At 55.4% G+C, this 26,956-nt stretch overlaps 4 protein-coding genes and 1 long non-coding RNA gene across 9 annotated transcripts in view; 2 read left to right on the top strand and 3 right to left on the bottom strand.

The window, feature by feature from the left end:
* Positions 1–4,079: 4,079 nt before the first annotated feature.
* lbh (LBH regulator of WNT signaling pathway) lies at positions 4,080–13,900 on the bottom strand. 4 transcript variants are annotated; one of them, XM_042345287.1, is made up of 4 exons: positions 13,828–13,900; positions 8,361–8,464; positions 5,057–5,249; positions 4,080–4,323 (listed from the first exon to the last, which is right to left on the bottom strand). In XM_042345287.1, the coding sequence occupies exons 2-4, from the start codon at positions 8,442–8,444 to the stop codon at positions 4,259–4,261; spliced, it is 342 nt and encodes a 113-aa protein (XP_042201221.1). In that variant the 5' UTR covers positions 8,445–8,464; positions 13,828–13,900; the 3' UTR covers positions 4,080–4,258. The 4 variants fall into 4 exon arrangements, with proteins under 4 accessions (XP_042201221.1, XP_042201222.1, XP_042201223.1 ...); XM_042345288.1 differs by lacking the exon at positions 13,828–13,900 and adding an exon at positions 9,123–9,186; XM_042345289.1 differs by lacking the exon at positions 13,828–13,900 and adding an exon at positions 8,999–9,022.
* Positions 13,901–18,557: 4,657 nt separating this feature from the next.
* On the top strand, positions 18,558–20,285 carry LOC103173156 (ubiquinol-cytochrome-c reductase complex assembly factor 3). The gene is made up of 2 exons (XM_007885820.2): positions 18,558–18,698; positions 19,989–20,285. The coding sequence occupies exons 1-2, from the start codon at positions 18,591–18,593 to the stop codon at positions 20,115–20,117; spliced, it is 237 nt and encodes a 78-aa protein (XP_007884011.1). The 5' UTR covers positions 18,558–18,590; the 3' UTR covers positions 20,118–20,285.
* A 275-nt stretch (positions 20,286–20,560) lies between these two features.
* LOC103172705 lies at positions 20,561–23,646 on the top strand. Its single transcript, XM_042345265.1, has 3 exons — positions 20,561–20,859; positions 21,209–22,113; positions 22,630–23,646. The coding sequence occupies exons 1-3, from the start codon at positions 20,649–20,651 to the stop codon at positions 23,470–23,472; spliced, it is 1,959 nt and encodes a 652-aa protein (XP_042201199.1). The 5' UTR covers positions 20,561–20,648; the 3' UTR covers positions 23,473–23,646.
* A 386-nt stretch (positions 23,647–24,032) lies between these two features.
* Positions 24,033–26,088, bottom strand: LOC103172706. 2 transcript variants are annotated; one of them, XR_006085896.1, is made up of 4 exons: positions 26,000–26,088; positions 25,493–25,628; positions 24,789–24,906; positions 24,033–24,479 (listed from the first exon to the last, which is right to left on the bottom strand). It is a non-coding gene; the product is annotated as an uncharacterized LOC103172706 (long non-coding RNA). The 2 variants fall into 2 exon arrangements; XR_487004.2 differs by having other exon boundaries at positions 25,508–25,628.
* Positions 26,089–26,148: 60 nt separating this feature from the next.
* Positions 26,149–26,956, bottom strand: part of LOC121851410 (pistil-specific extensin-like protein) — a gene marked incomplete at its 3' end in the record, with an annotated part of 1,466 nt that continues 658 nt past the window's right edge. The window contains exon 2 of the mRNA XM_042345242.1: positions 26,149–26,343. Coding sequence (XP_042201176.1) covers positions 26,149–26,343 — 195 coding nt within the window. The remainder of the gene's footprint in view (positions 26,344–26,956) is intronic.

Raw genomic sequence — 26,956 nt, 5'->3', positions numbered from 1 at the left:
ATTATTATTATTATTATTATTACACACACACACACACCTGGAACTCTTTGCACTGAAGGGTACGACAGAGTCTTGTGCAGTCGCAGTGCGAACGCGAATCGATGCGTTTGAAGTTTTAAGTTAAATTGCGACGTTCCTCGGTTTGGACGCAACTTTTCTTTCCCCGGATTGCTTTCCCCCCCCACCCCCCACACCCCCCCACCCCCACCCCACCCCGTGGTGTTCAAAAAGGGTTGCGTTTTCAGTCTGGGAAACGTCGGGGTGGGGTCGGGTGGGCTCTGGGCTATTAGCACATCTGTGAGGGCATTTTGCGGAGAGGATTCGCTGTGTGTTCCAGGCAATGGGTTTGCGAATCTCTCTCTCACTCCCCCCCCTCTCTCTCTCTCCCCCCCACCCCTTCACTGCCCCCCTCACTCCCTCCCCCTCCCTCCCTCTCTCTCCCCCTCACTGCGCCCTCCCTCCCTCTCCCTCACCCCCTCTCACTCCCTTTTATATGTAAAGACACAATCTCAAATGTCTTTTTTTGTTTTTTTTAAAATAAAAAAGTGTTGTTTTTCTCCCTGTCCTTTGCAAAAGAAAATCTGCTTCCAGTTACTGCTGTTCCTTCCAACCAACAACAGCCAATCCCCCCCCCACACCCCACCCCACCCCAACCCCAACCCCCCCCCAGGCTTTGGAAAGGAGCCAAAGAGAGAGAGAGAGAGAGAGGGGGAAAGAAAGAGGGAGAAAGAGAGAGAGAGACACACACACACACTGGTCAACTGGGGAAAAAGAATCCCAGATCTCGTGAGACGCCCCCAAAACCCCCCTCCGACCCCCCCAAAAAAGAAAAATGTGTATATTTTTACGACGATTTCATAATCTGGGGATTTAATGGTGAAGTTTCTCGCTCGCGCGGTGTGTGGTTTCGGGGGGAAAAAAAAGCTATCGTCTGGTTGAGGAGTTTACCCGTATCTGCCCCGAAAAAGCTGTCATTTTGGGTTCTTTGGGGGAGAATATTCGCAGCTGGTTTTTTTTTTGCAATTGGATTTCAACCGAGATGTGTGTGTGTGTGTGTGCGCGGGCGCGAGCGCTCGTGCGCGCGTGTCGCCTTGTGCAAACTGTGTTGGGTGCGTCTTAAGAGAAGTGCGCGCGCGTGCAAAGCAGTGTCGGGGGCCCGCGTGCGGGTTTGCAGTTGTGGCGGGGAGGCGCGCAAAGCGCCAGGGGCGCGCCCAGAGCCTGCAGCCGTGTCGAGGCGGGCGCCGGTGTAAGGCGCGCGCGGCTGTGCCACTGTTGGGGCGCGGTTCGCGTCGGGGCGACGTGCGTCTGCCTGTGTAAATACTGGTGCGAATAACACTCGCCTTTGACCTACCCGCTGTACACGTGGAACGGGCATAAGCGTGGGCGCAGGCTGGTGTGTGTGTGTGTGTGTGTGTGTGTGTGCACAGTGGGCGGTGTGTGTGGGGTCTGCGTGAGGGTGTGCCCCCCCGAAACTCTGGTCGCGCTCACCTCCGATTCCCCACCCCCCCCCCCCCGAAACTCTGGTCGCTCTCGCCCTCGATTCCCCCCACCCCCCCCCCGAAACTCTGGTCGCTCTCGCCCTCGATTCCCCCCGCGCCGCCCCTCTCCTGTTGACCCCGCTGACTGTTTTTGTGCCCCCCCCCCCCCTCGGTTTGGCAGACGGGGACGGGAAGTTGCGGGGAATGCTGACCCACTCGCTCCGGCTGCTGGCCCCGGGAGGCTCCATCGTCCAGTTCTCCGACGAAGACCCGGACGCCAGGATCCCCACCCTGGAGAAGCTGGGGAAGGTCAGCGTGGTCGCGCAGGAGCTCGGAGAGCGGGGGGGGGTTTGCTACTTCGCCTACCTCGTCACCCCCTCGTGAAGAGGGCGCAGGCTCTGCGGTCACCCCCGCGAAAAGGACGCAGTCACTACGCCTTGACGGCGTGACCCGCGAGGCGCCTCGAAGACGGGCCGGGGCCCCGGGTACGGGGTGTGGTCGTCCTCGCATTCGAACCGGCGCCCCCCCCCCCCCCCCCACCTCTCATCGCGTCTCCGAGGCCTCTCACGGCGTATACTGTCAAGTGTGGTGACTGTGTGTTTTGTGGGGTGGAGACGCGGCTGCCGGTCGCGCCCGACGGAGTCCCCGCAAACGGCTGTGGGTCGAATGATTTTTTTTTGAAGGGATTATTCCCCCCCAATCGACTGACTGCTGGGGAACACAGGCGTGTGTGTGCGCGTGTCTGTGCGTGTGCGTGTCTGTGGGTGCGTGTGCGGAGTAAGGAAACTCGCCTGAGTTGTTTTGGGGGGAGAAGGTGGTCCTATGTGTTTTGAATGTTTCTGGTAACCCCGTGAATAAAAATATGGCTTCGTACATTTTCCGGACACTTTCAAGTGTTGTATTTTGCGGGAAAAGCCCAACACAATCCCTAAAAGAGTCCGGAGTGAAACGCGCACTCGCGCTCTCTCTCTCTCTCTCTCGCTCTCTCTCGCTCGCTCGCTGTTCCCCTGCTCACCTTAATTCCGGAGAGTGTCAGGCACAGGCACATGGATCCCAGAACGACGACGACGACGACACACGGCATTGCCCCCAGCGCCTGCCTTCCCCCGTCGGGAGGGAGGACGTCCCAAAGCGCCGGAAAGTCAGGGATTCGGACCCGAGCTGAACGGGGGGATCGGGAAGGGGTGGAGGGCCGGGAGAGTGGGGCGGGGTGGGGGTGGGGGGGGTGGTAAGGAGGGTTACCAAAGGCACTGTCGGTCGAAGAGACGGGTCCTGGAAGGAGGCGAGGGAGGGAGCGAGGTGGCGGGACTGTGGGAATAGGTTCCAGGGGTCGGGGGTAGAGAGGGAGGGAGCGAGCGGGTCGGTAAATGGAGCGTTACCAAGTTTTTAACTAAACGTCAAACGAGAGCCAGGTTTATTAAATCGGTGACGGCAAGTCGACTCTACAAGCAGGAAAAATAGCTGTAACACGAGCTGCTCGTTTACAATTCAGTCGCTTTTTAACCCCCCCCACCCCCCACCCCCCCCCACCCCCAGAAAAATCTATATACAGGTTCGGCTGCACCAGCCAGCGTCGGTGCTAACCAAACTCCCATCCGTTAAATCAAAAATTTCCGTTAAAATCATAACGATAATCATCCCGGCATCCGACGCAGCGCCTCGTCGGGTCTTCGAGCCGTCTCGCAGCGCTTCGCAGGACGCACTGTCACGTGCAGTGGCTGCGTTTCTTTGTCGCGGTTTGATGGACCCCGTTAATCATCATCATTTTTATTTATTTTTTTTTGGAAGGGATTATTGCCCCCGGAAAGCGATCAGCCAATCGACCCAACGGCCGGGTTCCCGCTTACTGCTAGGTAAGCAGAGGCGTGCGTGCGTGTGTGTGTGCGTGTGCGCGCGTGCGTGCGCGTGCGTGTGTGTGCGTTCGGAGTAAGGCAGTGTCGACGGTTGGGTGAGCGGGGCCGGAGCCCGCTGAGCGGAGGGAGCGGGGAGAGGTGGATGTGGGTCGCAGGGAAACCGCGCCAGAAGCCAGGTTTAAGACAGCAAGGGTCGGACGTGACAACCCGGGACAATTCCCGGACCGTTAAAACAGTAACAACAACAACGACGACGACGACAATAATAATCCTTGCGTTTGGTGCAGCGCCCGATCGTGTCTTGGGAGACGCCTCAAAGCGCTTGACAGGACACACCGCGACTGTATATGTTGTGGGCGAAACGCGGCAGTAAGGAAGGAAGGAAGGAAGGAAGGAAGGAAGTAAGTCTTGGGAGCTCGGAGGAACACGTCCTGAGCGACAGCGGCTCGGGAATTCAGAAAGCTGCAGAAAACGCCCTGGGGTTATGTTTGAGGGGCCGAAGGTTCACGGGGCAGCTGCAGACCGACCCACAGTCCCATCCTGTTCCGTTTGCCCGTGCGGTCCGAGACGCCGTGTTAAACATGAGTCGTTTGTATTTTTGAGGGGCGAAGGGGGGAGCGGGGAGTAAGGGGGTGGGGGGGGGATGGTGGGGTCGGAGGGGCTGGGGGGGGTGGGGGGTTGTGTGGAGGAGCTCAAAATCCCGGCTCGAGAGAGAGAGAGAGAGAGAGAGAGAGACGAGAACGAGGAATTGTTCCTCACGTCGGGCAGGCCAGAAGGTGGCTTTTTTTCAAGCGAAATTTCCCCCCCCCCCCCCCCCCCCCCCCCCCCCCCGCCACCCCGGCTCCCGATCGGTCCGAATGCTCGGAAAACCACGGATGTTCGGAAAACACCGCGCGTCCCATCTTGCTTGGGCCGAGGGGAACCCCCTCAGTTGTTGGAGCGGTGACCCTCCTCGGAAGGTGGGGGTCTCTGCTCTTCCTCCCGCCGCGAAGCTGTTCCGGGAGAAAAAGACGGGGCAGGTCGGAACTGGGTGACTGGGGCTTCGCGCGTCGGGCTCAACCGTACCCCGAAACACCTCCCGACCCACCCCCCGTCCTCACCACCTTGTGGACTCCCTGGCGGCTCCGTGGTTGGAGCCCTCGCCTCGCAAGCCGGAGGACCCCGGGTTTGATTCCCGCCCGGGACTGGACTGGACTGGACTGGACTGGGCGAAAGGTTGGCCACGTTTGACCCGGCGCCTCATCACACACCTTCGAGGCGTCTCAAAGCGCTTCGCGGGACACGCTGTCGAGTGTAGTGACTGGGTGTTTTGTGGGCGAGACGCGGCAGCCGATCGCGCCCGGCGACGTCCTCCCCACCCCCCCCCCGTCCAAAGTCTCCAAACCCAACTGAGAATTCCCCACATCCCCCCCCACACCTGGAAGCCCCCGAGATAGGCTGTCGGGATGGGACGCTCTCTCTCTCTCTCCCTCCCTGGAGGGACGCCCCCGGCTCACCTAATTCCGGAGAGTATTAGGCGCAGGTTGCGCGAGAGCCGAGGCTTGTTGGTGGGGGGGGGTGTGGGGGAGCCCAGAGCTTGCGTTGGGGTAACTGCTGGGGTCTAACCGGCTCAACCCACACACAGCTCGGCCATCGAGAGAGAGAGAGAGAGAGAGAGCACTGTCTTAGTGTAGTTAGTTAATTAGTTAGTTAGTTAATCAGTTAGTTAGTTAGTTCACAACCCACCTGTGTCTTCTCCCGCCTTCTCTCTCTCCTCGACGAAAGATATCTGTTCCTCGGGGACTAGAAACTCTTCGGGCGGCCACCTCAGTTCCCCGCTCTCCACCTCGTTCACGTCCGTCGGCTCCACCACAATAGACGGCAATCGGTCCTTCAGTTTACAGTGTCCCTCGTAGGAATCGCACGGATCCGGAAAGATCTACGGGGAGCGCGAGGATCGAGAAGGAGAGAGAGAGAGAGAGAGAGAGGCAGATGTCAGCACCGTATTACTAGGAGGAGGGCGAGAGAGGAGGGATTTGAGGGATTTGGACCCGAGCTGAACAGGGGGTTGGGATCAGGAGGGGGTGGGGGGCAGGGGAGGGTGGGGGTAGGAGGCTGTGTGGGGGTAGGAGGGTGATCGAAGGCGCGGTCGAAGAGAAGCCCGAAGATCACGTGGGTCTCGCATTCGACGCAGCGCCTGATCGCGTCTTCGAGACGACTTTACACGCCGTAAAGTGTAGTGACTGTGCGTGTCGCGGGGCGAAAACGTTCAGGCAAGCGAGGAGGAAACTTGGCCAAGGTTTTCGCCCCGACCCCGAATCAACCCAGGTCCTCTCGCTCGCTCGCTCGGCGAGGGCTCTAACCCCCTGAGCTACACGGGGCTTGTGTGCAGAAGCCAATCTCAAAAGGTTCTCTCCCCACCTCCCCTCCCCTCCCCTCCCCTCCCCTCTATCACACGCTCACACGGCCTCATCAATGGTAAATATTTTCTGGGTGAGAGCAGACCTAATACCGTGGACGTCAATTCTAATCTCTGTCTCAGGAGCTATTATTAAACCCCAGAATTTTCCATTAACAGATAACTTGCTCTGTGCTGTGCAGACTCTTACAGAGCAGAGACGCCGGGGGAATAATAATCACCACAATCACAATCGTAATCATTATAATCCTTGCATTTGATACAACGCCTTATCTCGTCTTCGAGGCGCCCCAAAGCGCTGCACAGGTTACACCGTGGAGTGGAGTGACTGTGCGTATCGTGGGCCGATTGTCCCCACAAGCAGCTGCGGGTTGAAGTGACCGAATTATTATTATTATTATGTTTCTGAAGGGGTTACTACCCCCGGAAAATCGGCCGAAAAGCGGGTTCCTACTGACTGCTGGTAAACAGAGGCGTGTGCGGGTGTGTATGTGTCTGTATGTATGTGTGTGTCTGTGTGTGTGTGCGTGTGTGGAGAGGAAGGAAAGTTGCCTAAGTTTTCGCCCTGACCCACCTGCCCGGCCGGGGATCGAGCCCTGGTCCTCTCGCTCGCGAGGCGAGGGGTCTAATCCCTGAGCTACAGGGACTCCAAATAATAATGCTACCAATAATAATAATAGTATTACTCCACACACACACACACACGCCTCTGTTTGCCAGCAGTCAGTAGGAACCCGCTTGTTGGCCGATCGCTTTTCCGGGGGGTAATAATCCCTCCGAAACATAAATGACGAAAATAATAATAATGCGGTCACTCAGTCCAATCCACGACTGTTTTGCGGGACGCTCCCGGTCGCAGTTGGCTGCCGGGTTTCCCCCACGAGACCCCGGTTGAGTCTGTCGTACTGGCCTGAGATCAGGAAAGCCACAGCAGGAATTTACTGTTATTGTGTTATTCCGAATGTTGCCATAGTAATCCACAAACTACCCATTACTCAACGTCGTAGGGTTATTTAAAGTGGAGCGGGGTGATGGAGGGTGGGCGGGGGGCGGGGGGGTGCGGTGTGGTGGTGGGGGAGAAGGTGGTGGGAGAGAGGGTCCCTAACTTGCTGACCTTTCTGTCTTCCGTCCCACGCAGAGCGAGCGAGCGAGCGAGTGGGGGCTTGGACAGGTGGCTCCGTCCGATGACGAGGATGATGATAACCCCCGGCGTTTGACACCGGGCCACGTCAGGTCTTCGAGACGTCTCAAACCGCTTCGGGGGTACGTGACCGGTAAGTGTAGTGACTGCGTGTGTTTTGTGGGCGAAAGGCGGCAGCCGATTGCGCCCGGCGACGTCCACACAAACAGTCACGGATTGAAGTGACCGAATTTTTATTATTATTATTATTGCTTTGAAGGGATTATTACCCCCGGAAAGTGATTCCCCCGAATCGACTGACAAGCGGGTTCCTACTCACTGCCGGGGAACACAGGCGTGTGCGTGTGCGTGTATGTGGTGGGGGAGGGAGTAAGGAAACTTGCCCAAGGTTTCGCCCTGACCCTGACCCGGCCGGGAATCGAACCCGGGTCCTCTCGCTTGCGAGGCGAAGGGGGTCTAACCCCCTGAGCTACAGGACTTACAGGAGTGAGTGAGCAGGTGGGAGGGAGGGAGGTGCGAGTGTGTGAAACGAAGGAGAATTCAAAGTCCCAACGTGTGTGTGAATTGGGGTCGGTGGGGTGGGGGGGGGGGGGAGCAGTGAATGTGGGGTTCGAACCCACAACCTCCTGACCTGGGGAGGTGAGCGAGTTATTCATGGGGTTGGGCAGGCAGATCACTGAAGAAGAGGGTGGTGGGGGGGGGGGGATTAAACCCCGAATGTGTGTGTATGTGGGGGTGGGGGGTGGGGGGGGGGTGGGAGAAGGGGGGAAGCAGGAGATTTTATCCGTTCTGATTTTCTCAGCTAAAAGACTTGGGTGCGGAGCCAAATACTGTCTGATTTGCTGAAGAATTTCATGAGAACAGTTTTGAACCGTGTAAACACGACTATTAATAGGCAGTTTGAGTGCGGAGGAATTTGGGTATTTTTAGAAGGGATAGGAAACTGCTGTTTCCCACAGTGGACAGCCCTCTAACCCCCCCCCCCCCCCACCACCCCCCACCCCCCACCCACACACACACACACACTCTCCCCTACTCTGTCTCCCCCGCTCTCTCTCCCTTCCCCTCTCGTTCCTCCCTCCCTCTCTCTCTTTCCGCTCCCCTCTCATTCCTCCCTCCTCTCCCTCTCCCCAGCTTCCCCTCTCTACGCTCCCCGCCCCCATCTCTCCCCACACCTTTCCTCTCTCTCCTTTCCTCCCCCCCCCCTCTCCTCCCCTCGTTCACCCCCTGAATTAGCGAGCGCAGCAATAATAATAATAACAACAACAACAACAACAATCCCGGCGTTTGACACAACACCTCATCACGCCTTCGAGACGTCTCAAAGCGCTTCACGGGATACACCGCAAAGTGTAGTGACTGTGTGTTTTGTGGGCGAAACGCGGCAGCCGTCCCCCACAAACAGCGGTGGATTGAGTGACAAAATTATTATTATTATTATGTTTTTGGAGAGAGGGATTATTACCCCCCCCCCCCGGGGGATATAGTACCTGGAAAGGAAGCCTGTTGTCGTCGTGTTTCAAGTCGAGTTCATCCATTGAGGGTTTACAGCTGTTCATCATTACTTCCGTCATTGCAATGTTTGTCACACTATCTGAGAGAGAGAGAGCGATAGAGAGAGAGAGAGAGAGAGAGATGAGCAGTCAGTTAACCTGTGAAGAACAAAACATCTTGTTACCCGCTCGCTTTGCCAGTTCACAGCCACTGATCTTTTTTGCCTCTGGAAAACTGCCATCCAAAATAATACAGGAATAGTCATAATAATCGTAATAATCCTCACGTTTGAACCCGGCGCCTTACCACGACTTCGAGAGGTCTCAAAGCGCTTCACGGGACACGCCGTCAAGTGCAGCGACTGTGTGTTTTGTGGGCGAAACGCGGCAGACGATCGCGCCCGGCGACGTCCCCACAAACAGCCGTGGATTGAGAGACCACATTATTGGTATTATTATTATTATTACAGAAGGGATTATTACCCCCGGAAAGTGATCCCCCAATCGACTAACAAGCGGGTTCCTACTGACTGCCGGGGACACAGGTGTGTGTGCGTGTGTGTGTGTGTGTGTGTGTGTGCGTGTGTGGTGGGGTGGCGGAGGTGGGGGTGGGATAGGGGAGTAAGGAAACTTGCCTAAGGTTTCGCCCTGACCTGCCCGGCTGGGAAATGAACCCAGGTCCTCTCTCGCTCGCTCGCGAGGCGAGGGCTCTGACCACACAGCCACAGGGACTGCACAGCGGATGAGAATATCACAAACCTCATCTGTTCCTCCCCTCCCCCTCGCTACAGCTTGCAAAGCTGAGCAGGAACAAGAGCAGAGGAAGGACAGTCCGTGAATGTTAATCACGCAAGGTTGGGGGAGGAGAGAGAAAGAGAGAGAGAGAGAGAGAGAGAGAGAGAGAAGGGGGGGGGAGGGAGAGAGAGCGAGAGATTCAAATGACGTTAGAGTCAGGGTCGGAGAAACACAGAATGAGACCGTTCAGCCAATAATTCTGTGCGTTGTGTGACTTTACAGCAGCAATAAGAATAGTAATTTGGTCACTTCGACCCACGGCTGTTTGCGGGGACGTCGCTGGGCGCGATCGGCCGCCGCGTTTCGCCCACAAAACACACACGGTCACTACGCTTGACGGTGTGTCCTGTGAAGCGCTTGGAAACGTCTCGAAGAGGTGATAAGGCGCCGGGTCAAATTTGAGGATAATCCAATTAAACCACTTGTGTCACAAAGCTATGGGCTGAGGCTCAGACACTGACAGACAGGAGGTGACAGAGGAGCTTTAATGTAAGATTCAGACTCAAAAGCCCAGGTTTTAAGAGATTTGTTGCGTGTCGGACGAGGGGAAGAAACAAACACACACGGAAACCCGTCACCGTGACCGGCCGGGTGTCTGACACACACACACGGAAACCCGTCACCGTGACCGGCCGGGTGTCTGACACACACACACGGAAACCCGTCACCGTGACCGGCCGGGTGTCTGACACACACACACGGAAACCCGTCACCGTGACCGGCCGGGTGTCTGACACACGCACACACGGAAACCCGTCACCGTGACCGGCCGGGTGTCTGACACACATGGAAACCGTTGCGTGTCCAGCCCGGACCCCCCTCCCCACCAGTTAGTTAGTTGGGGCTTTGGCTGTGGGGTTACCAGGAGCTGAGGGGGAGGATTCTCTGCCCCCAGTGACTGGTCGGCCCTTTCCAGGTCCTCCCGTGTCTGGGCCGGGCCGGGCCGCCATCAGCAGCGAGTGCCCTGGGACCCTGCGGCCCCTCCTGGCTCGGGAACCGGGGGCTCGAGACCCTCACAGAGTGGGGGGGGGGGAGAGAGAAGGAGATGGCTGTGGTGAGAAGGAGGTGATGGGGCGTCCTGTGTGTGGTTCGCGGAGTCAGGGGAGGGGAGAGAGCGTGAGCAGGTTGATAGAGCCGGGCAGGTGGCCTGTGACTCAACTCTCTCCAGCTTTAAAAGCCTGGGATTAGGAGACTCTCTAGCAATCGTGAACGGCTTTGCAGATCAGTATCGCAGCTGCCGTGAGACGGATCGCCAGCAAGAAAGGGTTTTAATATAATTTGCTCGTCGCGAGCCCAAATAATTCTGAACGCCCCTCTCTCACTTCACAGCTGCAGTAAAACACAGAACTGTTTGTAAAAGGGAAGGGGATAAATAAATGCCTTGGGGGGGAAAAAAAAAGGAATAATAAGAATAATTTGGTGGCACCATCCACGGCTGTCTGTGGGGACGTCGCACAGTCACTACACTTGACTTACTCCAGCCAAACTTTGCCAGTTTCCCTTCATACCCTGACCTGAACGTATCATCCGTGCATTTGACCCGGTGCCTCGTCACGTCTTCGAGACGTCTCAAAGCCCTTCACGGGATACACCGCAAAGTGTAGTGACAGTGTGTTTTGTGGGCGAAACGCGGCAGCCGTCCCCCACAAACAGCCGTGGGTTGAGAGACCGGATTATCATTAAGTTATTTATTTCGAAGGGATTATTATTAGCCCCTGGAAAGTGATCGACTTACAAGCGAAGTTCCTACTTCCTGCTGGTGAACAGAGGCGTGTGTGTGTGGGTGTGGGTGTGTGTGGGTGTGTGTGTGTGTGTGGGTGTATGTGTGGGTGTGTGTGTGGGTGTGTGTGGGGGGGTTGTGGGGGGGGGTGGGGAGAGTAAGGAAACTTGCCCAAGGTTTCGCCCTGACCTGACCAGCCCGGGAATCGAACCCGGGTCCTCTCGCTCGCGAGGCGGAGGCTCTAACCCCCGAGCTGCAGGACGCTAGAGGTGATGTTGGCGAGGTTGACATAGCGGAGGGGCGGGGGGTAGGAGGGAGTGAGGTGGGGGGTGGCGGGGCGGAGGGGGGGGAGGAAGCCACTGTGGCTTGCGAGACTTCCTTTAGAAACTGCAAGTCCATGGTTTGCACGAACTGAAAGCGATAAAACCCAATTACAACAAAGGCGGAAAGTGGTGAACGGCAAAAGATGTTTTTTTTCTTTAACGACTCTCTTCACAAATGGAGGAACAAATACAGTTCAAGTCTATAAATCCTCACTCCTTTCACTCTTGAGACGCCCTCACGTCCCCACACACCCACACACACACACACCCCTCCCTCAACTAGTCCCTGTAGCTCAGGGTTTGGAGCCCTCGACTCGCAAGCCAGAGAGGACCCGGGTTCGAATTCCCGGCCGGGCAGGGTCAGGGCGAAACCTTGGGCAAGTTTCCTTACTCCCCCCACACACACACAGACACACACACACACACACACACACAGACACACACACAGACACTCACACACACAGACACAGACAGACACACACACACACACCTCTGTTTACCAGCAGTCAGTGGCAACCCTTGTTAGTCAATGGACGGATCACTTTCCGGGGGTAATAATCCCTCTCCCCAAAAAGTGAGTTCACTTCAACCCACGACTGTTTGTGGGGACGTCGCTGGGGGAAACCGGCTGCCGTGTGTCGCCCCCAGAACACACAGTCACTACGCTTTACAGGTTATCCTGTGAAGCGCTTTGAGACGTCTCGGAAGACGTGATCAGGCGCCGTGCCAAATGCCAAGAGTTACTGCTGTTCTAACTGACGCCCAGACTCGCGGGTTAGGGGAATTCTAACCCTCTGCTTTAGTTCGATGAGGAAGTTTGAAGTTTTTACGAGAAAGAGAGCGTAGGGGTTAATGATCACATCGCACAGTCCCTGGAGCTCAGTGGATACAGCCCCCTTCGCCCCGCGAGCGAGAGGACCCGGGTTCGATTCCCGGGCGGGTCAGGTCAGGGCAAAACCTTGGGCAAGTTTCCTTACTACACACACACACACACACAGACACACACACACACACACGCCTCTGTTTACCAGACACAGACACACTCACACGCACACACCCACACTCACACGCACACACACAGACGCCTGTGTCCCCGGCAGTCAGTCGCTTGTTAGTCGATTGGGGGAATCACTTTCCGGGGGTAATAATCCCTTCAAAATAATAATCTGTTCACTCAATGCACGACTGTTTGTGGGGACGTCGCCGGGCGCGATCGGCTGCTGAGTCTTGTCCACAAAACACACAGTCACTGCACTTTACAGTGTGTCCCGTGAAGCGCTTTGAGACGTCTCAAAGATATGATGCGGCGCCGGGTCAAACGCCGGGATTATTATTATTATTTTTAATGCTATTAAACTTCCAAAGTGACCACAATTCTAAGGATTGAGCAAGAAACTGAGACACACAGCGAGAGAGAGAGAGAGAGAGAGAGAGAGAGAATGAGAAAGAGAGAGAGAGAATAAAAGAGAGCGAGCGCGAGAGGAAGAGAAAATAAGAGGGAAGGCAGAGAGGGGGAGAGAAAGAGAGAGAGAGAGAAAGAGAAAATGAGAGGAAGAGAGAGAGAAAGAGAAAATGAGAGAGAGAGAGAAAGAGAAAATGAGAGAGAGAGATAGAGAGAAAGACAGGGATTAATACACAGGCAGAAAGGGAGTGTGTGAACGAGACCTACAAACACCCACAGAGCGAGAGAGACGGACAGAGAGAGAGAGAGAGAGAGACGGACACACAGTGAGAGAGAGAGAGAGAGAGAGAGACGGACACACAGTGTGAGAGAGAGAGAGAGAGAGAGAGACACTCACACACTTGAAAGCTTCTAAACTTTCGAGTTGGCAGAACAAAAGGAAAGTGGCCGAGAGAGAGCGAAACACAGAGAGAGAGAGAGAGACAGACAGAGAAAGAGAGACAGAGAGAAAGAGAGAGTGAGAGAGACAGAGAGAGAGAGACAGAGAGAGAGAGACAGAGAGGAGAGAGAGAGAGAGAGAGAGAGAGACGGAGTGAAAAATAAGATGAAACCAACAGCGGCCCAAAGGCATTTGTGTAACTCAATCATTTCCTCTTGACACAAGCGTCTGAGATCCAGCGGAGAGAGAGGGGGAAGGATGGCGGAAAGAGAGAGAGAGAGAGAGAGAGAGAGAAAGGGGGGTGTGGGGGAGGAATGAGAGAGAGCGAGTGGGGTGGAGGAGAGAGAGAGAGAGCGAGAGAGCGAGAGAGAGCGAGGGGGAAGGAGCGGATGGCGGAGAGAGAGAAAGAGAGAGACAAAGGGGGACATCAGGAAGCGATGAGTTAATAGTAATTATAATAATAATAATCCTGGCGTTCGACCCGGCGCCTCATCGCATCGCTGAGACGTCCCAAAGTGCCTCACGGGCTACACCGTAAAGTGTAGTGACCGTGCGTTCCGGGGAGGGTTTGAGCCCCCAACCGCCTGAAAACCCACCCACCCGCCCATCGCCGTCGCCCCCCCCCCCTTCCCCCCCCCCCCCCCCCCCCCCCCCACCCACCCTCTATCCCACTCACTCCAAACGCAGGGTTAAAGACGCTCCTGCGAGCAAAGGGAGACGGAAAAACACAGTGCACAGTACAGTCAGATACTCCGACGCGTCCGCGTAACGCAGACTTAACTCACCCCCAAACGCAGGCGACGAGACGAGAGAGCGAGAGAGGAAGAGAAGGAGGGAGAGAGAGAGAGAGAGAGAGACGGAGGGGATGGGGTGGGGGGGGGAAGGGGAGAGAGCGAACGTAAAAGGGGTCTTGATAGCAGCTTGTGTTGTCTTGGCGAGGCGGCTGAGCTAACTAACTCCTGCAGACACAAATGCTAATAGGGCACTCAGTTGAAACGTCTCTCTCTCTCTCTCTCTCGCTCTCTCTCTCTCTCGCTCTCTCTCTCGCTCTCTCTCTCTGCCCTCAATCAGGAGCGAGGGAGGGCCGTTTGAACCCACACGTGACTTGTCCCAACACGACATGTGTCTGGCGTTAAAGGGGGACTCGACTGGATGGAGAGCTTTCAAGACCCGTAGCTCAGGGGGTTAGACCCCCCCCTCCCCCGCCCCCACCCCCCCACCCGCGCCTCGCGAGCCAGAGAGAGGGACCCGGGTTTCGATTCCCGACCGGGGCCGGGGCAGGGTCAGGGCGAAACCTTAGTCAAGTTTCCTTACCCCCCACCCCGACGCGCGCACACACACACACACACACACACGCGCGCCTGTGTCCCCGGCAGTCAGTCGCTTGTCAGGCGATTAGGGGATCACTTTCCGGGGGTAATGCTCCCTTCAAAACGATAATAATTCGGTCACTTGAACCCCGCGGCCGTTTGTGGGGACGTCGCCGGGCGCGCGACCGGCTGCCGCGATTTGGCCCCCGAAACACACAGTCACGACACTCGACGGTGTGACCCGCGAAGCGCTTTGAGGCGTCCCGAAGACGTGATCGGGCGCCGGGTCAAGGCTGCTATCGTGAGAGGTTCGGGTGTGTATCCGATGTGCCGAACTGGATCAGGTTTTAGGGAGAGAGGCACATTGTCATGGATAGCGGAGACTGCAGACAGCAATCCTGACCGTACATTATTCATGGCAGAAGGTGAATTACAGTAATGATCAAATTCCATTAGAACCCCTTAAACTGAGTGCGGACAACAGGTGCCTAGGAACAGGAGGAGGCCATTCAGCCCCTCGAGCTTGTTCCGGCATTCTGTAAGCTCACGGCTAATCTGCGCCTCAAGTCCACTTTCCCGCTGTTTGCGGTTGGTCGGAGGGGAGACGGGTTCCGGAGGGTGGGGGCAGAGAGGACCCGGGTTCGATTCCCGGCAGGTCAGGGCGAAACGTTGGGCGATCGTCGTCATCGTCATCGCCACGGTTAGTTAATAATAATAATAATAATAATCCGTTGCGTTCGCCTTATCGCGCCTTCGTAGACGCCTCAAAGCGCTTCACGGGATGCGCTGTCAAGCGGAGTGACTGGGTTTTTTGGGGGGCGAAGCGGGGGCAGCCAATTGCGCCCCAGCGACGTTCCCCACGGACAATTGTGGATTGAGCGACCAATTTATTATTATTATTTTTTTTGGTGGGTTTATTACCCCCGAAAAAGTGATCCACCAATCGGGTTCCTGCCGACTGCTGGTAAACTGTGTGTGTGAATGCGTGTGTGTGTGTGTGAGTGAATGTGTGTGTCTGTGTGTGTCTGTGTGTCTGTGTGTGTGTGTCTCTGAGTGTGAGGTGTGTGTCTGTGTGTGTGAAGACATTCCCTAAACTCAGTCCATCTTCCAGCGGAGAGAACAGGGAGCGGAAGAGATAAAAGAAGCCCTTTCCTCCGGCTGCGAAGGCCTCGCTTTGTTTCCGCTTCAATCCGGGGAGCTTTACCGAGATTAATAGCGTAGATACAGCAATGATTTTATTAATGAATTGCCTGGTATTACCTCCATTGGCAAAGCGCCCGTCAATCCTGGCACAAAGCCAACGCCGATCCATCAAAGGGAATGGGATTTCTGTAGAACCGAAAGTCCAGGTGCCCGTAAATGCGCTGATTTTTCCTTCGCCCACAAAACACACAGTCGCGACACCTGACGCTGCGTCCCGCGGAGTGCTTCGAGACGTCTCGAAGACGCCCTGAGGCGCTGTGTCAAACGCCAGGATGACTATTACCGCGACGGCGTCTGACGAATATTTCTGCTCGTTAAAACATCTCTTGTTTAAAACCGTGGAGCCCTCCCCCTTCCGCCCTCGCCTCCGCCAAAACCCATCTCGAGACCCTCCTCTTCCTCGGCCACCCTCCGACCCCCACCCTCCCCGTCCTCCCGGTTAGGAACTCTCTGGGCAACGTTGCACAAGCGGCGTACTTCACAAAGGAACTGTGTGCTCCACGCGGCTGCTTATTTAGCCGCTTAATCTGATTTAATTTCTTACTGGATAAAAATAGCCGTAAGAGGATTATTTCACTCAAACAACAAGATACCAAATTTTCATCCAAACCGCAGCCCTGATAAGCGGAACGCGTCTTTTTCTCTCTCTCTCTCTCTCTCTCTCTCTCTCTTCTCACCCCATTATTTCGCGTGCCCGCAATTTTGCCCACAGTCACTGCACTTCGCAGCGTATCCTGTGAAGCGCTTTTGAGACGCCTCGAAGACGTCGCGTCGGAGGCGAGGACCAGCCCGAGCAGCAGACTGCGCCTGCACGAAGACTTGAGGACGTGTGTTTGTCCCCGAACAGCTCACAGAGGGAAACAAAAGCTGAGGGTTGGGTTGCCAGCTGTTGGGGTGGGTCTGGGCTCGGGTGCACGTCCACAAGGTTTGAGGGCCGCCCCGGTTTGCGAGGCGTTGCGGTGAGATTAGCAGAGCAGCTCCGCGGTGAGGGGACCCTGTAGCTCCGTGGTCGGACCCCCACCCCCCCGCCTCGCAAGCGAGAGGTTTCGAACCTCGCACTCACACACAGATACACACACGCACTCGCACACGCAGACACACGCGCTCACACGCGCCTGTGTTTCCCGGCAGTCAGTAGGAACCCGCTCGTTAGTCGACTGGGGGGATCCCTTTCCCGGGGGTAATAATAATCCCTCCACAAAAATAATAATTCGGTCACTCAGCCCCCGGCTGGTCGTCGGGACGTCGCCCGGGCGCGATCGGCTGCCGCGTTTCGCCACACAAAACACGCAGTCACTACGCTCGACAGCGAGACGCGGCGAAGACGTGATGAGGCGCCGGGTCAAACCCGAGGCTTTACGTAAATGTCGTGCGTTGTCGTTGCCTCCAGTCTCCCCCCTTTCTCTCTCTCTCACAAAACATGGGGGATTGGTCCCCCCAAAAAACAGCTCAGGCTCACAAACAACCGTGAAAAAAAACAAACCGCATCCTGTTGCTCTGCGGTTCACAGTGCTGTGTTTTTAAAGGGAGAAATTTGCACTTTTCGACAAGTTTCGGGGGTGATTTTAGGGTACGTTTGGGGATGATTTGGTGTAAGTTTGGGCGTAACTTTGGGGGGGGGGGAATTAGTGGTGATTTTGGGGGTGATATCACCTCTAGAGCTGTAGCAGCCGAAACCCTTTTGACCCACTTTCATCCAACACACGTGAAAGAACATGTATGTTTTGAATTTGCACACACGTGATAATAATAATAATAATAATAAGCCTTGCATTTGACCCAGGGCCTTATCACGACTTTGAGACGTCTCAAAGCGCTTCACTGCAAAGCGTAGTGACTGTGTGTTTGGCGGGCGAAACGTTTACCCACGCGGAGAGTGCTTGTGGAGACGGGTGACATGGCTGTGGTGCCCCCCCACCACACTCTGGAACTCCATCCCACAATCCCTCCGCCTCGCCCCCTCCTTCCCTCGCCTCCTTCAAGCCCCGTCTCGAGACCCTCCCCTTCGATTGACCGCGGCTTCGGTCACCCTCCCCGCCCTCCTGATCCCAAACCCCAAAACCCCTGACTGTCCAGCGCCTTGGGACGTCCTCCCTCCTGACGGGAAAGGCAGGCGCTGGGGGGGGGGGGGGTGGGGGAACGTCCTGTTGTTGTTGTTGTTGTTCTAGTCTTTTCTCGCAAAGATATTGGAACGTGGAACGAGGTCTCGAAACCTTGGACCTGAGGCACCACCTCGTGGCTTTCTGGGGATTTACAGTATTAACATGGAAACCAATGTCAGGTTAGCGCTCTCTCTCCTTTTCTCTCTCTCACATCTCAGAAGGTTGTGGGTTCAAGGCCCCCCCCCCCACGGGTCAGGACTTTAGGGTGAGTTTGGGGTAAGTTTAAGCTAAGTTTAGGGTTTAAAAAAAAACTTTTTTGGGGGGGTGTGTGGGGGGAGTTTTAGGGTGATTTTAGGATAAGTTTGGGGGTAGGTTTGGGGGGTAAATTGAGGGTAAGTTTAGGGGGTAAATTTAGGGTAAATTTGGAGCTCAAGGTGCGTTTAGGGTGATTTTGGGGGTAAATTTTGGGGTAATTTGGGTGTAAGTTTAGGGTAATTTGAGGGTAGGTTTGGGGTGATTTGGGGGTAGTTTGGGGGTAATTTGGGGGTAGGTTTGGGGTGATTTGGGGGTAATTTGTGGGGTTTGTCTGAGATACTTTGTATCACTTGCGAGAAGGTGTTACATTCATTGAGAAAAAGAGGGCTCGCGTCACTTCCGGGGCGGCGCCTGACCACCAGACCGGAAGTTCGTAGCAGCGGAATAGACCAATGAAGAGCGCGGGAGGCGGGACGACGGCGGGTTGAGTGGGACCAATGGCAGCTCGGGGGACAGTTGACCGACAGGTGGCTGGACCAATGAGAGGAGAAGGAGCCGTGGCCTGACCTGAGCCTCTCGCCGCGGCCTCGCGCTCGCTCTCACCCCCCGGGACTGACCGACCGACCCCCGGGGTTTGTCCTCTCTCCCCCCCCCCCCCCCCCGGGCCCGGCGCTGGCGATGCGGCTCCTGAAAGCCGGGGTGTGGCTGTTGGTTGGGACCGGGGCCGCGGCGCTGTGTTGGGCTGTGGCGGCCCCCGGGCCGCACCGCAGCGACACCATCCGGAAGGTCAGAGAACTGCAGCCACTGTGATATTCTAATATATTCTATTATTATACTATTATATTAATATTGTTATATATTCTATTATATATTATTATATTGTGTGTTCTATTATATATTATATTTATATTATTATATATTCTATTATATGTTATTATATTGTGTGTTCTATTATATATTATATTTATATTATTATATATTCTATTATATTTATATTATATATTCTATTATATATTCTATTATATATTCTATATTATTCCATTATATATTCTATTATATATTATTCTATTATATATTCTATTATATATTCTATTATATATTCTATTCTATTATTTTATATTATTATGTATTATATTATATATTATTGTATTATATTATGATATATTATTCTATTATATTATATATATTCTCTCAATGACAGATCAGTGTAACTGCAGCCACTGCATTATATTATTATATATTATTCTATTATATATTATTATAGTATTATTATATTATTATTATATATTATATTCACTTAATGACAGATCAGTGTAACCGCAGCCACTGCGTTATTATATGTTGTACATTATTATAAGATACTATTAGATATCATTTCATATTATATTATTATTAGATATTAATATTAGATATTATTCTCTCAATGACAGGTCAGTGTAGCTGCAGCCACTGCGTTAATGTCACTATTATCACTACAATTATAATATTTTTATTGTTATATTATTATTATTGTTGTATGTCCCTTAAGATTAAGTAAATGTGGTGTCGAACGCGTTACCACCTCGTGTTCACGTATTTGCGCATCCTTTTGGGAGGACACCTGTGGGAGGATTCCCATTTGGGATAACTCAGTGGGAGGCCCCCAGCGGGTGGACTGCTGTGGGAGGACTCGTGTCGGGAGGACTCCTTGTTGGAGTGACGAGCTTGTTTAGGTCACGGTCGGAGAGCCCCGGGGGAAAAAAAATATGCCCACGACGCTCCCCCACGCAAGACCTTTCCGATGAGGTATAAATCACGTCTCTACGTCAATCGGTTATCGTGTGATTGACGGACAGACACACATTTCCTCTTTACCGGTAAAGATTATTATATTACGCTCTCACTGACATCCGCAGGTCAATGTACTGCAGTGTTATAATAAATATACTACTGTATTATTTTGCTCTGTCTGCCGCCTCGCGCCCTGGGCTGACCCCTCGCGCCCTGGGCTGACCCCTCGCGCCCTGGGCTGACCCCTCGCGCCCTGGGCTGACCCCTCGCGCCCTGGGCTGACCCCTCTGCCCGTTCCTCCCGCAGGAGCTTCCGGAATCCAATCCACTGCGGAAGCGGGAGACCGACCGCAGGAACGCTCTGGTCATGCAGGTCATCAAGGAGGCCGCGGAGACGGAGGAGAACGTGGCCTGGAGGACGGACTGGAGGAAATGAGCGGCAGGAACGGGAAGAGGCCATTCAGCCCCTCGCTCTGTGCCTCAACTCCAATTTCCCGCCCTTTCCCCATTTCCCTTGACACCCGGACTTAATATCTCCTTTCGTTCCCATCAAGGTATCCCCCTCAGCTCCTGGTAACCCCCCGCAGCCAAAGCCTTAACTAGCGGGGAGTGGGGGTCCCGGCTGGACACGCAGCGGGAAAGCTTGGCCAGACAGCCCTCGCTCTCTCTCTCTCTCTCTCTCTCTCTCGATGGCCGAGCTGTGTGTGGGTTTAGCCGGTTAGCCCCCAGGAGTTACCCCCAACGCACACTCAGGGCTCCCTCCCCACCCCGAGCCTTGGCTCACACCCAACCTGCGCCTAATACTCTCCGGAATTAGGTAAGCGGGGGGTGGGGGTGGGGGGGGCGTCCCTCCAGAGAGAGAGGGAGAGTGTTCCCCCGCTCTTACCCCACAGTAGTGGTGGTTGTTGTTGTTGTTTTAGACAGGGTGGGCTGTTTTTACCCACTTCCTTCCGCGGTTGGGCTGTTTATGAGCTCACAGACAGCGTCCCAGTGTCAGAGAACCTCGCCGGAGCATCACAGTGCGAGGGAACCGGGGCAGAATGGCTTCCGCTCGGCCTGCGAGGAAGAGCCCGGGGTCCGTGGACTGGCGGACGGTCCGTACCTCCGCTTCGAAGCCCCGGCGGAGAATCGAATCGAATCGAATCATATAAATTCCACCCTCATGGAACGTCCACACGGTGAGCGATTGAAATATTCCTGGAGCTCAAGCGGTTGGAGCCCTCGAGAGGACCCGGGTTCGATTCCGGGCCGGGAAGGTGCGGGGCACAACTTTGGGGCAGGTTTCCTTACTCCACACACACACACGCACAGACACACGCACGCGCAGACACGCACACGCAAGACACACGCCTGTGTTTCTCAGCAGTCAGTAGGAACCCGCTTGTCAGGCGATTGGGGGATCACTTTCCGGGGGTAATGGGGAGCCAGCGGAGCCTGGAGAGGACTGGTGCCACTTCTTATTTGAACATGCGCTTCCTCCCTTACCCCCTCCTCCACCCTCCCCTCCTCTCCCCTCCCCTCCGACAGATCTGGTGTTAATCGCAGCGGTCTTTATGACCTGCCTCGTCATCATGAAAGCAATGCCCTATGTCAATCGCAGAAGGAGACAAAGGCAGAAGGGTGTGACAGAGCTCGCCTGTTGTTGCCTTCGCCAGGAGAAAGGTTTCCAGCCCTCCCCAAGGCCCAAGTCTTTGCCCCAAGTGACAGTTGGATCCTGTGGCCCGTTCCTAACCCTCCGTGAATCCGGCCGATCCATTCGGGATCGTATTCTGGGTTGTTTCCTGGGAGCAAGTGGACACCCAGAGAGCGAGTGCTCAGCCAGAGAAGAAACTGGAACTCCGACAAATACGGACCTGGAGCTGATTGTTGGCTTATCCCCAAAGCCCATCGTTCAGGCTGTCAGTGAGGTGATAAAAGATAGTCCACGTTCCCCAAATTCCACCCAGCACCACGGCCCAGACTCGCACCCTCCCATCGGTGGCCAGGACCCATCACCTCCTAACGCCTCGATCTCTTATTCTTCCTCTGGACGTGGTGATGAGAGCTCGCTTCTAGTCTTGAAGGCCACCAAGGTCCCTAAGGCGTCTCTCACAAACATAGGCCCTGGTCCCAGTCATAATCTTGGCCCAGACGAGTCAATAATAATAACTTGTTCGAGTGTAAGAGGGAAATTCGAAGCTAGGCTGATGCTCACGAAGATGAAAGGCAAAGGTCTAGATCCGAGCCTTGGCCGATGTGAACCTCGGTCACTGGCTTCCAAACCTTTGCTTGAATATGGTTCCAAATCCGAGATTGCTTCCAGAAACTCCAACCCAATCTCCTCCTCGACCACTCTCGGTGCTCAAGATTGTTCTTCAAATGGTGTGGTTTGTGCTGACAGACAAAGACTGTTCTCAGATGCCAATGAACCGTTGGCACAAGGTAGTCAGAAGGTAACAAAACAATGCAAACTGACATCCCCCCCAGCGCATGCCTTTCACGTCGGGAGGGAGAACGTCCCAAGGCGCTGAACAGTCAGTGTTTTGGATCTGAGCTGAATAAGGGGTTGGGATCAGGGGGGGGTAGAGCGCAGGGAGGGTGGGGTGGGTGGGTAGGAGGGTGACCGAAGGCGCTGTTGGTCTAGGAGGAGGGTCTTGAGGTAGGCCTTGAAGGAGGCGAGGCAGGGAGCGAGCCGGAGGGACTGTGGGATGGAATTCCAGAGGGTGGGGGCAGATAGGCGAGGACGAGGATTTGGAACTCGATCCTCTGGGGGATGGGGAGTCAGTGGCGCCGGGCGAGAGAGAGGGTGGGGGTGATGGGGGTCACGGAGCCTGGTGCGGGAGAGGACACGAGCTGCAGAGTTCTGGATGATCTGCAGCTTGTGGAGGGAAGAGTTGGGGAGGCCGACAAGGAGGGAGTTGGAAGAAATAATCTTGGTTTCTGTGAGTCGCTCCCGTCTCTATTCTCAGATCTCAGCAGCCAACTCAGGTGCTCCGGGTGGACAAATTTCTCCCAATGTGTCCGGGGGTTTGGGAACATTGTCGGGGTCAGACTCTCCTGGGAAAAGCCAGCTTGCGTCAGAGAAAAACATCAGTGTGCCACGCAGACCACGAAGAGTCTCACCCCCTCCTAACCGGCCAAGTCCAACAAGCGACGAGGAATTTGTGGAGATCTCCCTTGAGGAGACCTCGCCTCCAAAGATGTCTCCCGAAAACAAGCGGACATCCAGGTCGGGAATGTCCCGATCGCTCTCCGAGTTTTGGGCTAAGGTCATCTTCAACTGCGGCCAAGATCCTACCACGCCCAAGAAGGCAAGAGCTTCCAAGAAGGCCAGGACCGAGACATTGAACGTTGGGGTCAAGACACAAGCCCTAGGGGGTCAAGAGGAACCGTGGTTTAAGATTCCCACTTTACCCAAGATCAGTCGGTTGGACTTACCTTGGGGAAAAGTTCTGTCCGATCTCCTCTTCCAAGAGATATTTAGACTGAATGAGACCTCAAAGGATGAGGGTCAAGCTCCTGTTGAAGGAGAAGACTGGGACGGTCAGGGGGTGGTGGGTGTGATGCGTCCCTCAAACATCAGCATGTCCCCGGAGAAGGTGGACGAGGCCCATCCAGAAATGGCGTTGGCTGTGCCGGGAAACGAAGGATGGACTGGATGGAGCTCCGCACTCCCCCTCCCCCCGTTCTATTCCAGAGGCTCCTTCTCCGGACACGACGAGGAGGTCCAGCCGCCCACCTCTTCTCTCGTCGGGTTTTCGCACCGGATCAGATTCCCAGCCCATCACCCACGTCACCAGATTCCCGTGTGAAGTGATTTGACCAGGACAGGTCCCGCCCGCCACCCAGGTACTCTAGAAACAGATTAGTTCCATATATTTATCTGACCGAAGCCGAAGAAAAAAAAGAATATTAATCCAAGTAAACAAATTTGATTTAATGTATTGGTGTCGCACGTTACAAATACACGTTATTGCCTTTGTGAAGCCTGGTGTTAGCTTGAATTTCTATAACGTTTCCCCCCAAACCCCTTCCCCCCACCCCCCACCCCCCCCCCCGACACTCCTGCCCGCAATCTGGGCTGGATTTGAGAACAACAACAACAGCAGCAGCAACACGCCCGCCTTTCCCGGCAGGAGGGAGGACTTCCCAAGTTTGCTGGACAGTCAGGGGTTTGGACCCCGAGCTGAACAGGGGGATCAAGAGGGGGTGGAGGGTGGGGAGGCAGGAGGGTGTCTGAAGGCGCGGTCGGTCGAAGAGGAAGGTCTTGGGACGGGTCTTGAAGGAGGCGAGGGAGGGAGAGAGGGGGCGAAGGGGGAGGGACGGTGGGATGGAGGGCAGAGAAGCTGAAGCCGCGACCACTGATGGTGGGGTGTGGGGGTGGAGGGGAGGGGGGAACGCGAATAGTAGGCTCCCTGGAGAGACAGACGGTCGAAGCTGGAGACGTTGAGTCCTTCAAGCACGGATGAGATAGTTTTAGGAAAGGACGTGATGGGACACGGCACACGGGGAGCTCGGGGCATGTGAGCCAGCGACCGCCAGCCAGGAAGGAAGGCGGGAGGACAACGAGATGGACCTCAAGTCTTGTTTCTGTGTGGGGTGGGGGGTTGGAATTCCTTACGTCCTTAGGTTCGCCCGAGGGTCTGAGGCAGGGTCAAGACAGAGACACTGGTCTGGTCGAGGACACGGAGCAGTTCTGGGCCTTGCAGTAGACGGGACCGTTTGCACAGAGGAGCGTTCACCTCGCAGTCCACGCAGCTCAGCACGGGCAAAACGTTGCTGATCTCCACCGACGCGCTCAGGAGGAACCGGGGGACGTCTGCGGCGAAACAAGGGCGGAGGATTGAGTGCTCCAAATGGTCGGTACCGTGTTGAGGCGTCGGGTCAACCACAAGGATTGTTGTTGTTATTGAGCGCCCGATCACACCGCGTAATAACGACAATAGCAATAACAGTAGTGGTGATGGCGACAGCGATAACGTTAGTAATGATAATAGATTGGCTGTAAAGTGTAGTGACTGTGCGTTCTGTGGGGCGACTCACTGCACGCGATCGATCGAGGTCTCGACGAGGTGACGAGTGCGAGGGATGATTATTTGAAGAGACCCGACGGCCGCCATGTCTGTACCTGGTTTCAGGTTGTAATGGTGGTGCGGGTGCTCCGGGCAGTAGGTCGTAGCTGCGGCGTAGTGACCAGGAGATACCTTTGTCTTCTTCCACAGGTTTGGGCCCTCACACCCCCAGTCCTGTGTGAAACACAACCCTGGGCTCAGCACAGGACACCCGCGAGCCATTCACCCAACTCAATACGCACTGAGTCCTGTAGCCCAGGGGTTAGACCCCCCCCTCGCCCCCCACCCCACAGCCCCTGTAGCTCAGGGGTTAGACCCCTCGCCCCCCACCCCACAGCCCCTGTAGCTCAGGGGTTAGACCCCTCGCCCCCCACCCCACAGCCCCTGTAGCTCAGGGGTTAGACCCCTCGCCCCCCACCCCACAGCCCCTGTAGCTCAGGGGTTAGACCCCTCGCCCCCCACCCCACAGCCCCTGTAGCTCAGGGGTTAGACCCCTCCCCCCACCCCACAGCCCCTGTAGCTCAGGGGTTAGACCCCTCCCCTCGCACCCCACAGCCCCTGTAGCTCAGGGGTTAGACCCCTCGCCTCGCACCCCACAGCCCCTGTAGCTCAGGGTTAGACCCCTCGCCTCCACCCCACAGCCCCTGTAGCTCAGGGGTTAGACCCCTCGCCTCGAAGGCCAGAGGACCCGGGTTCGATTCCTGGCCGGGGCCGGGTCGGGGCGAAATGTTGGACAAGTTTCCTTACTCCTCACACTCACAGACACACAATGTACCGGAGGCAGCGATGAGGAGATCAACTCAGTGTCTCGTCTCCTCTTCAGTCCTGACGAGGGGAGTGACGGGATAAAGCCCGTGTCTCTGTCACACGAGCTCCAACTATTACTGCACCTGACACTGGGGAAAACAGCCGGATTGTGTGGTCACATATAACAACAGTAATAATAGCAATAATAGATATAATAGTAATAATAGATGTTATAGTAATAATAGTAATAATAGATGTTATAGTAATAATAGTAATAATAGATGTTATAGTAATAACAATAGTAATAATAGATGTTATAGTGATAATAATAGTGATAAACGTAATAACAGTAATGAAGTAATGATAGTAAATATAATAATAATAGCAATAGTAACAGTAGTAATAATAGTAATAATAATTATAGGAACTCGGAAGAGCGAGCGAGAGAGAGAGAGAGAGAGAGAGAGCGAGAAAGAGAGAGAGAGCGAGCGAGAGAGATCTCCTCAGGTGTTGTCTTCACCTGGTCTGGTTGAGGACCTCAATGGTGATGTCCTCTGTGTGGCCCCATCGTGCGCTGTCGTGGCTCGGGCCGAACCCCGATGGGGTGGAGACCCATTGAGGAGCCCACGCCTCCATTGGCGACTCTTCCCCGAAGGAGGGGTGAGCGGGGGCCGGGGGCTGGGGGCTGAGGGGTGGCAGGAACCTCATGGGGAAGGCGGGCGGCCCTGTCGGGGGCCGGGGGTACAGGCCGGGAGCTGGGGCTGTCTCCGGCTGGTCGGGCAGGATGGGTCCCAGCTGGAAATCCTCATCGTCCATGGGGATGTAGGGGGCACGAGTCTCCAGGTCCAGGGAACTCGGGACTTCCTACAGTCGCACACACACAACAACAACAACAACAACACCTATTGCTGCCTGTGGTTGTATTGCGCCCTTCACGTGGGGTAGCGTCCCAGAGCGCTCGACACACACACACACACACACACACACACACGTGCACACATACACTCACATGTCCTCTGCTCTCCAACCCACACACACACACACACACACACACGTATACTTACACAAACACTCACACACAGACAGACACACACGCACATACGCGCGCGCACACACACACACACACATGTCCTCTGCCCTCAAACACACACACGCGCGCACGCGCACACCACAAAGCCGTTAACCCTCACAGCCACGTAATGAGTCTAACCCGGACAAACCCACTGACTGACAGGGGCTGTGGGGTGCGAGGGGAGGGGTCTAACCCCTGAGCTACAGGGGCTGTGGGGTGCGAGGGGAGGGGTCTAACCCCTGAGCTACAGGGGCTGTGGGGTGCGAGGGGAGGGGTCTAACCCCTGAGCTACAGGGGCTGTGGGGTGCGAGGGGAGGGGTCTAACCCCTGCGCTACAGGGGCTGTGGGGTGCGAGGGGAGGGGTCTAACCCCTGAGCTACAGGGGCTGTGGGGTGCGAGGGGAGG

The sequence above is a fragment of the Callorhinchus milii genome, unplaced genomic scaffold, assembly GCF_018977255.1.
Source record: "Callorhinchus milii isolate IMCB2004 unplaced genomic scaffold, IMCB_Cmil_1.0 Scaffold37, whole genome shotgun sequence".
NCBI lineage: Eukaryota > Metazoa > Chordata > Chondrichthyes > Chimaeriformes > Callorhinchidae > Callorhinchus > Callorhinchus milii.
The sequence above is the reverse complement of the archived record's forward strand: the minus strand, read 5'-3'. Positions and strand labels throughout refer to the sequence as shown.

Bases quoted from the DNA above. Each gene is read 5' to 3' on its own strand.
- lbh (XM_042345287.1), bottom strand. From the start codon at position 8,444: ATGACGGAAGTAATGATGAACAGCTGTAAACCCTCAATGGATGAACTC. The intron at 5,250-8,360 runs GTACTATATCCC...CGCTCCCCGTAG, and splicing joins ACAACAGGCTTCCTTTCCAG to ATCTTTCCGGATCCGTGCGA. The intron at 4,324-5,056 runs GTGGGTTGTGAA...CTCCCGGAACAG, and splicing joins GAAGGCGGGAGAAGACACAG to CTTCGCGGCGGGAGGAAGAG.
- LOC103173156 (XM_007885820.2), top strand. From the start codon at position 18,591: ATGCGGCTCCTGAAAGCCGGGGTGTGGCTGTTGGTTGGGACCGGGGCC. The intron at 18,699-19,988 runs GTCAGAGAACTG...TTCCTCCCGCAG, and splicing joins GCAGCGACACCATCCGGAAG to GAGCTTCCGGAATCCAATCC.
- LOC103172705 (XM_042345265.1), top strand. From the start codon at position 20,649: ATGAGCTCACAGACAGCGTCCCAGTGTCAGAGAACCTCGCCGGAGCAT. The intron at 20,860-21,208 runs GTGAGCGATTGA...CCCCTCCGACAG, and splicing joins CCTCATGGAACGTCCACACG to ATCTGGTGTTAATCGCAGCG. The intron at 22,114-22,629 runs GTAACAAAACAA...CTCTATTCTCAG, and splicing joins TGGCACAAGGTAGTCAGAAG to ATCTCAGCAGCCAACTCAGG.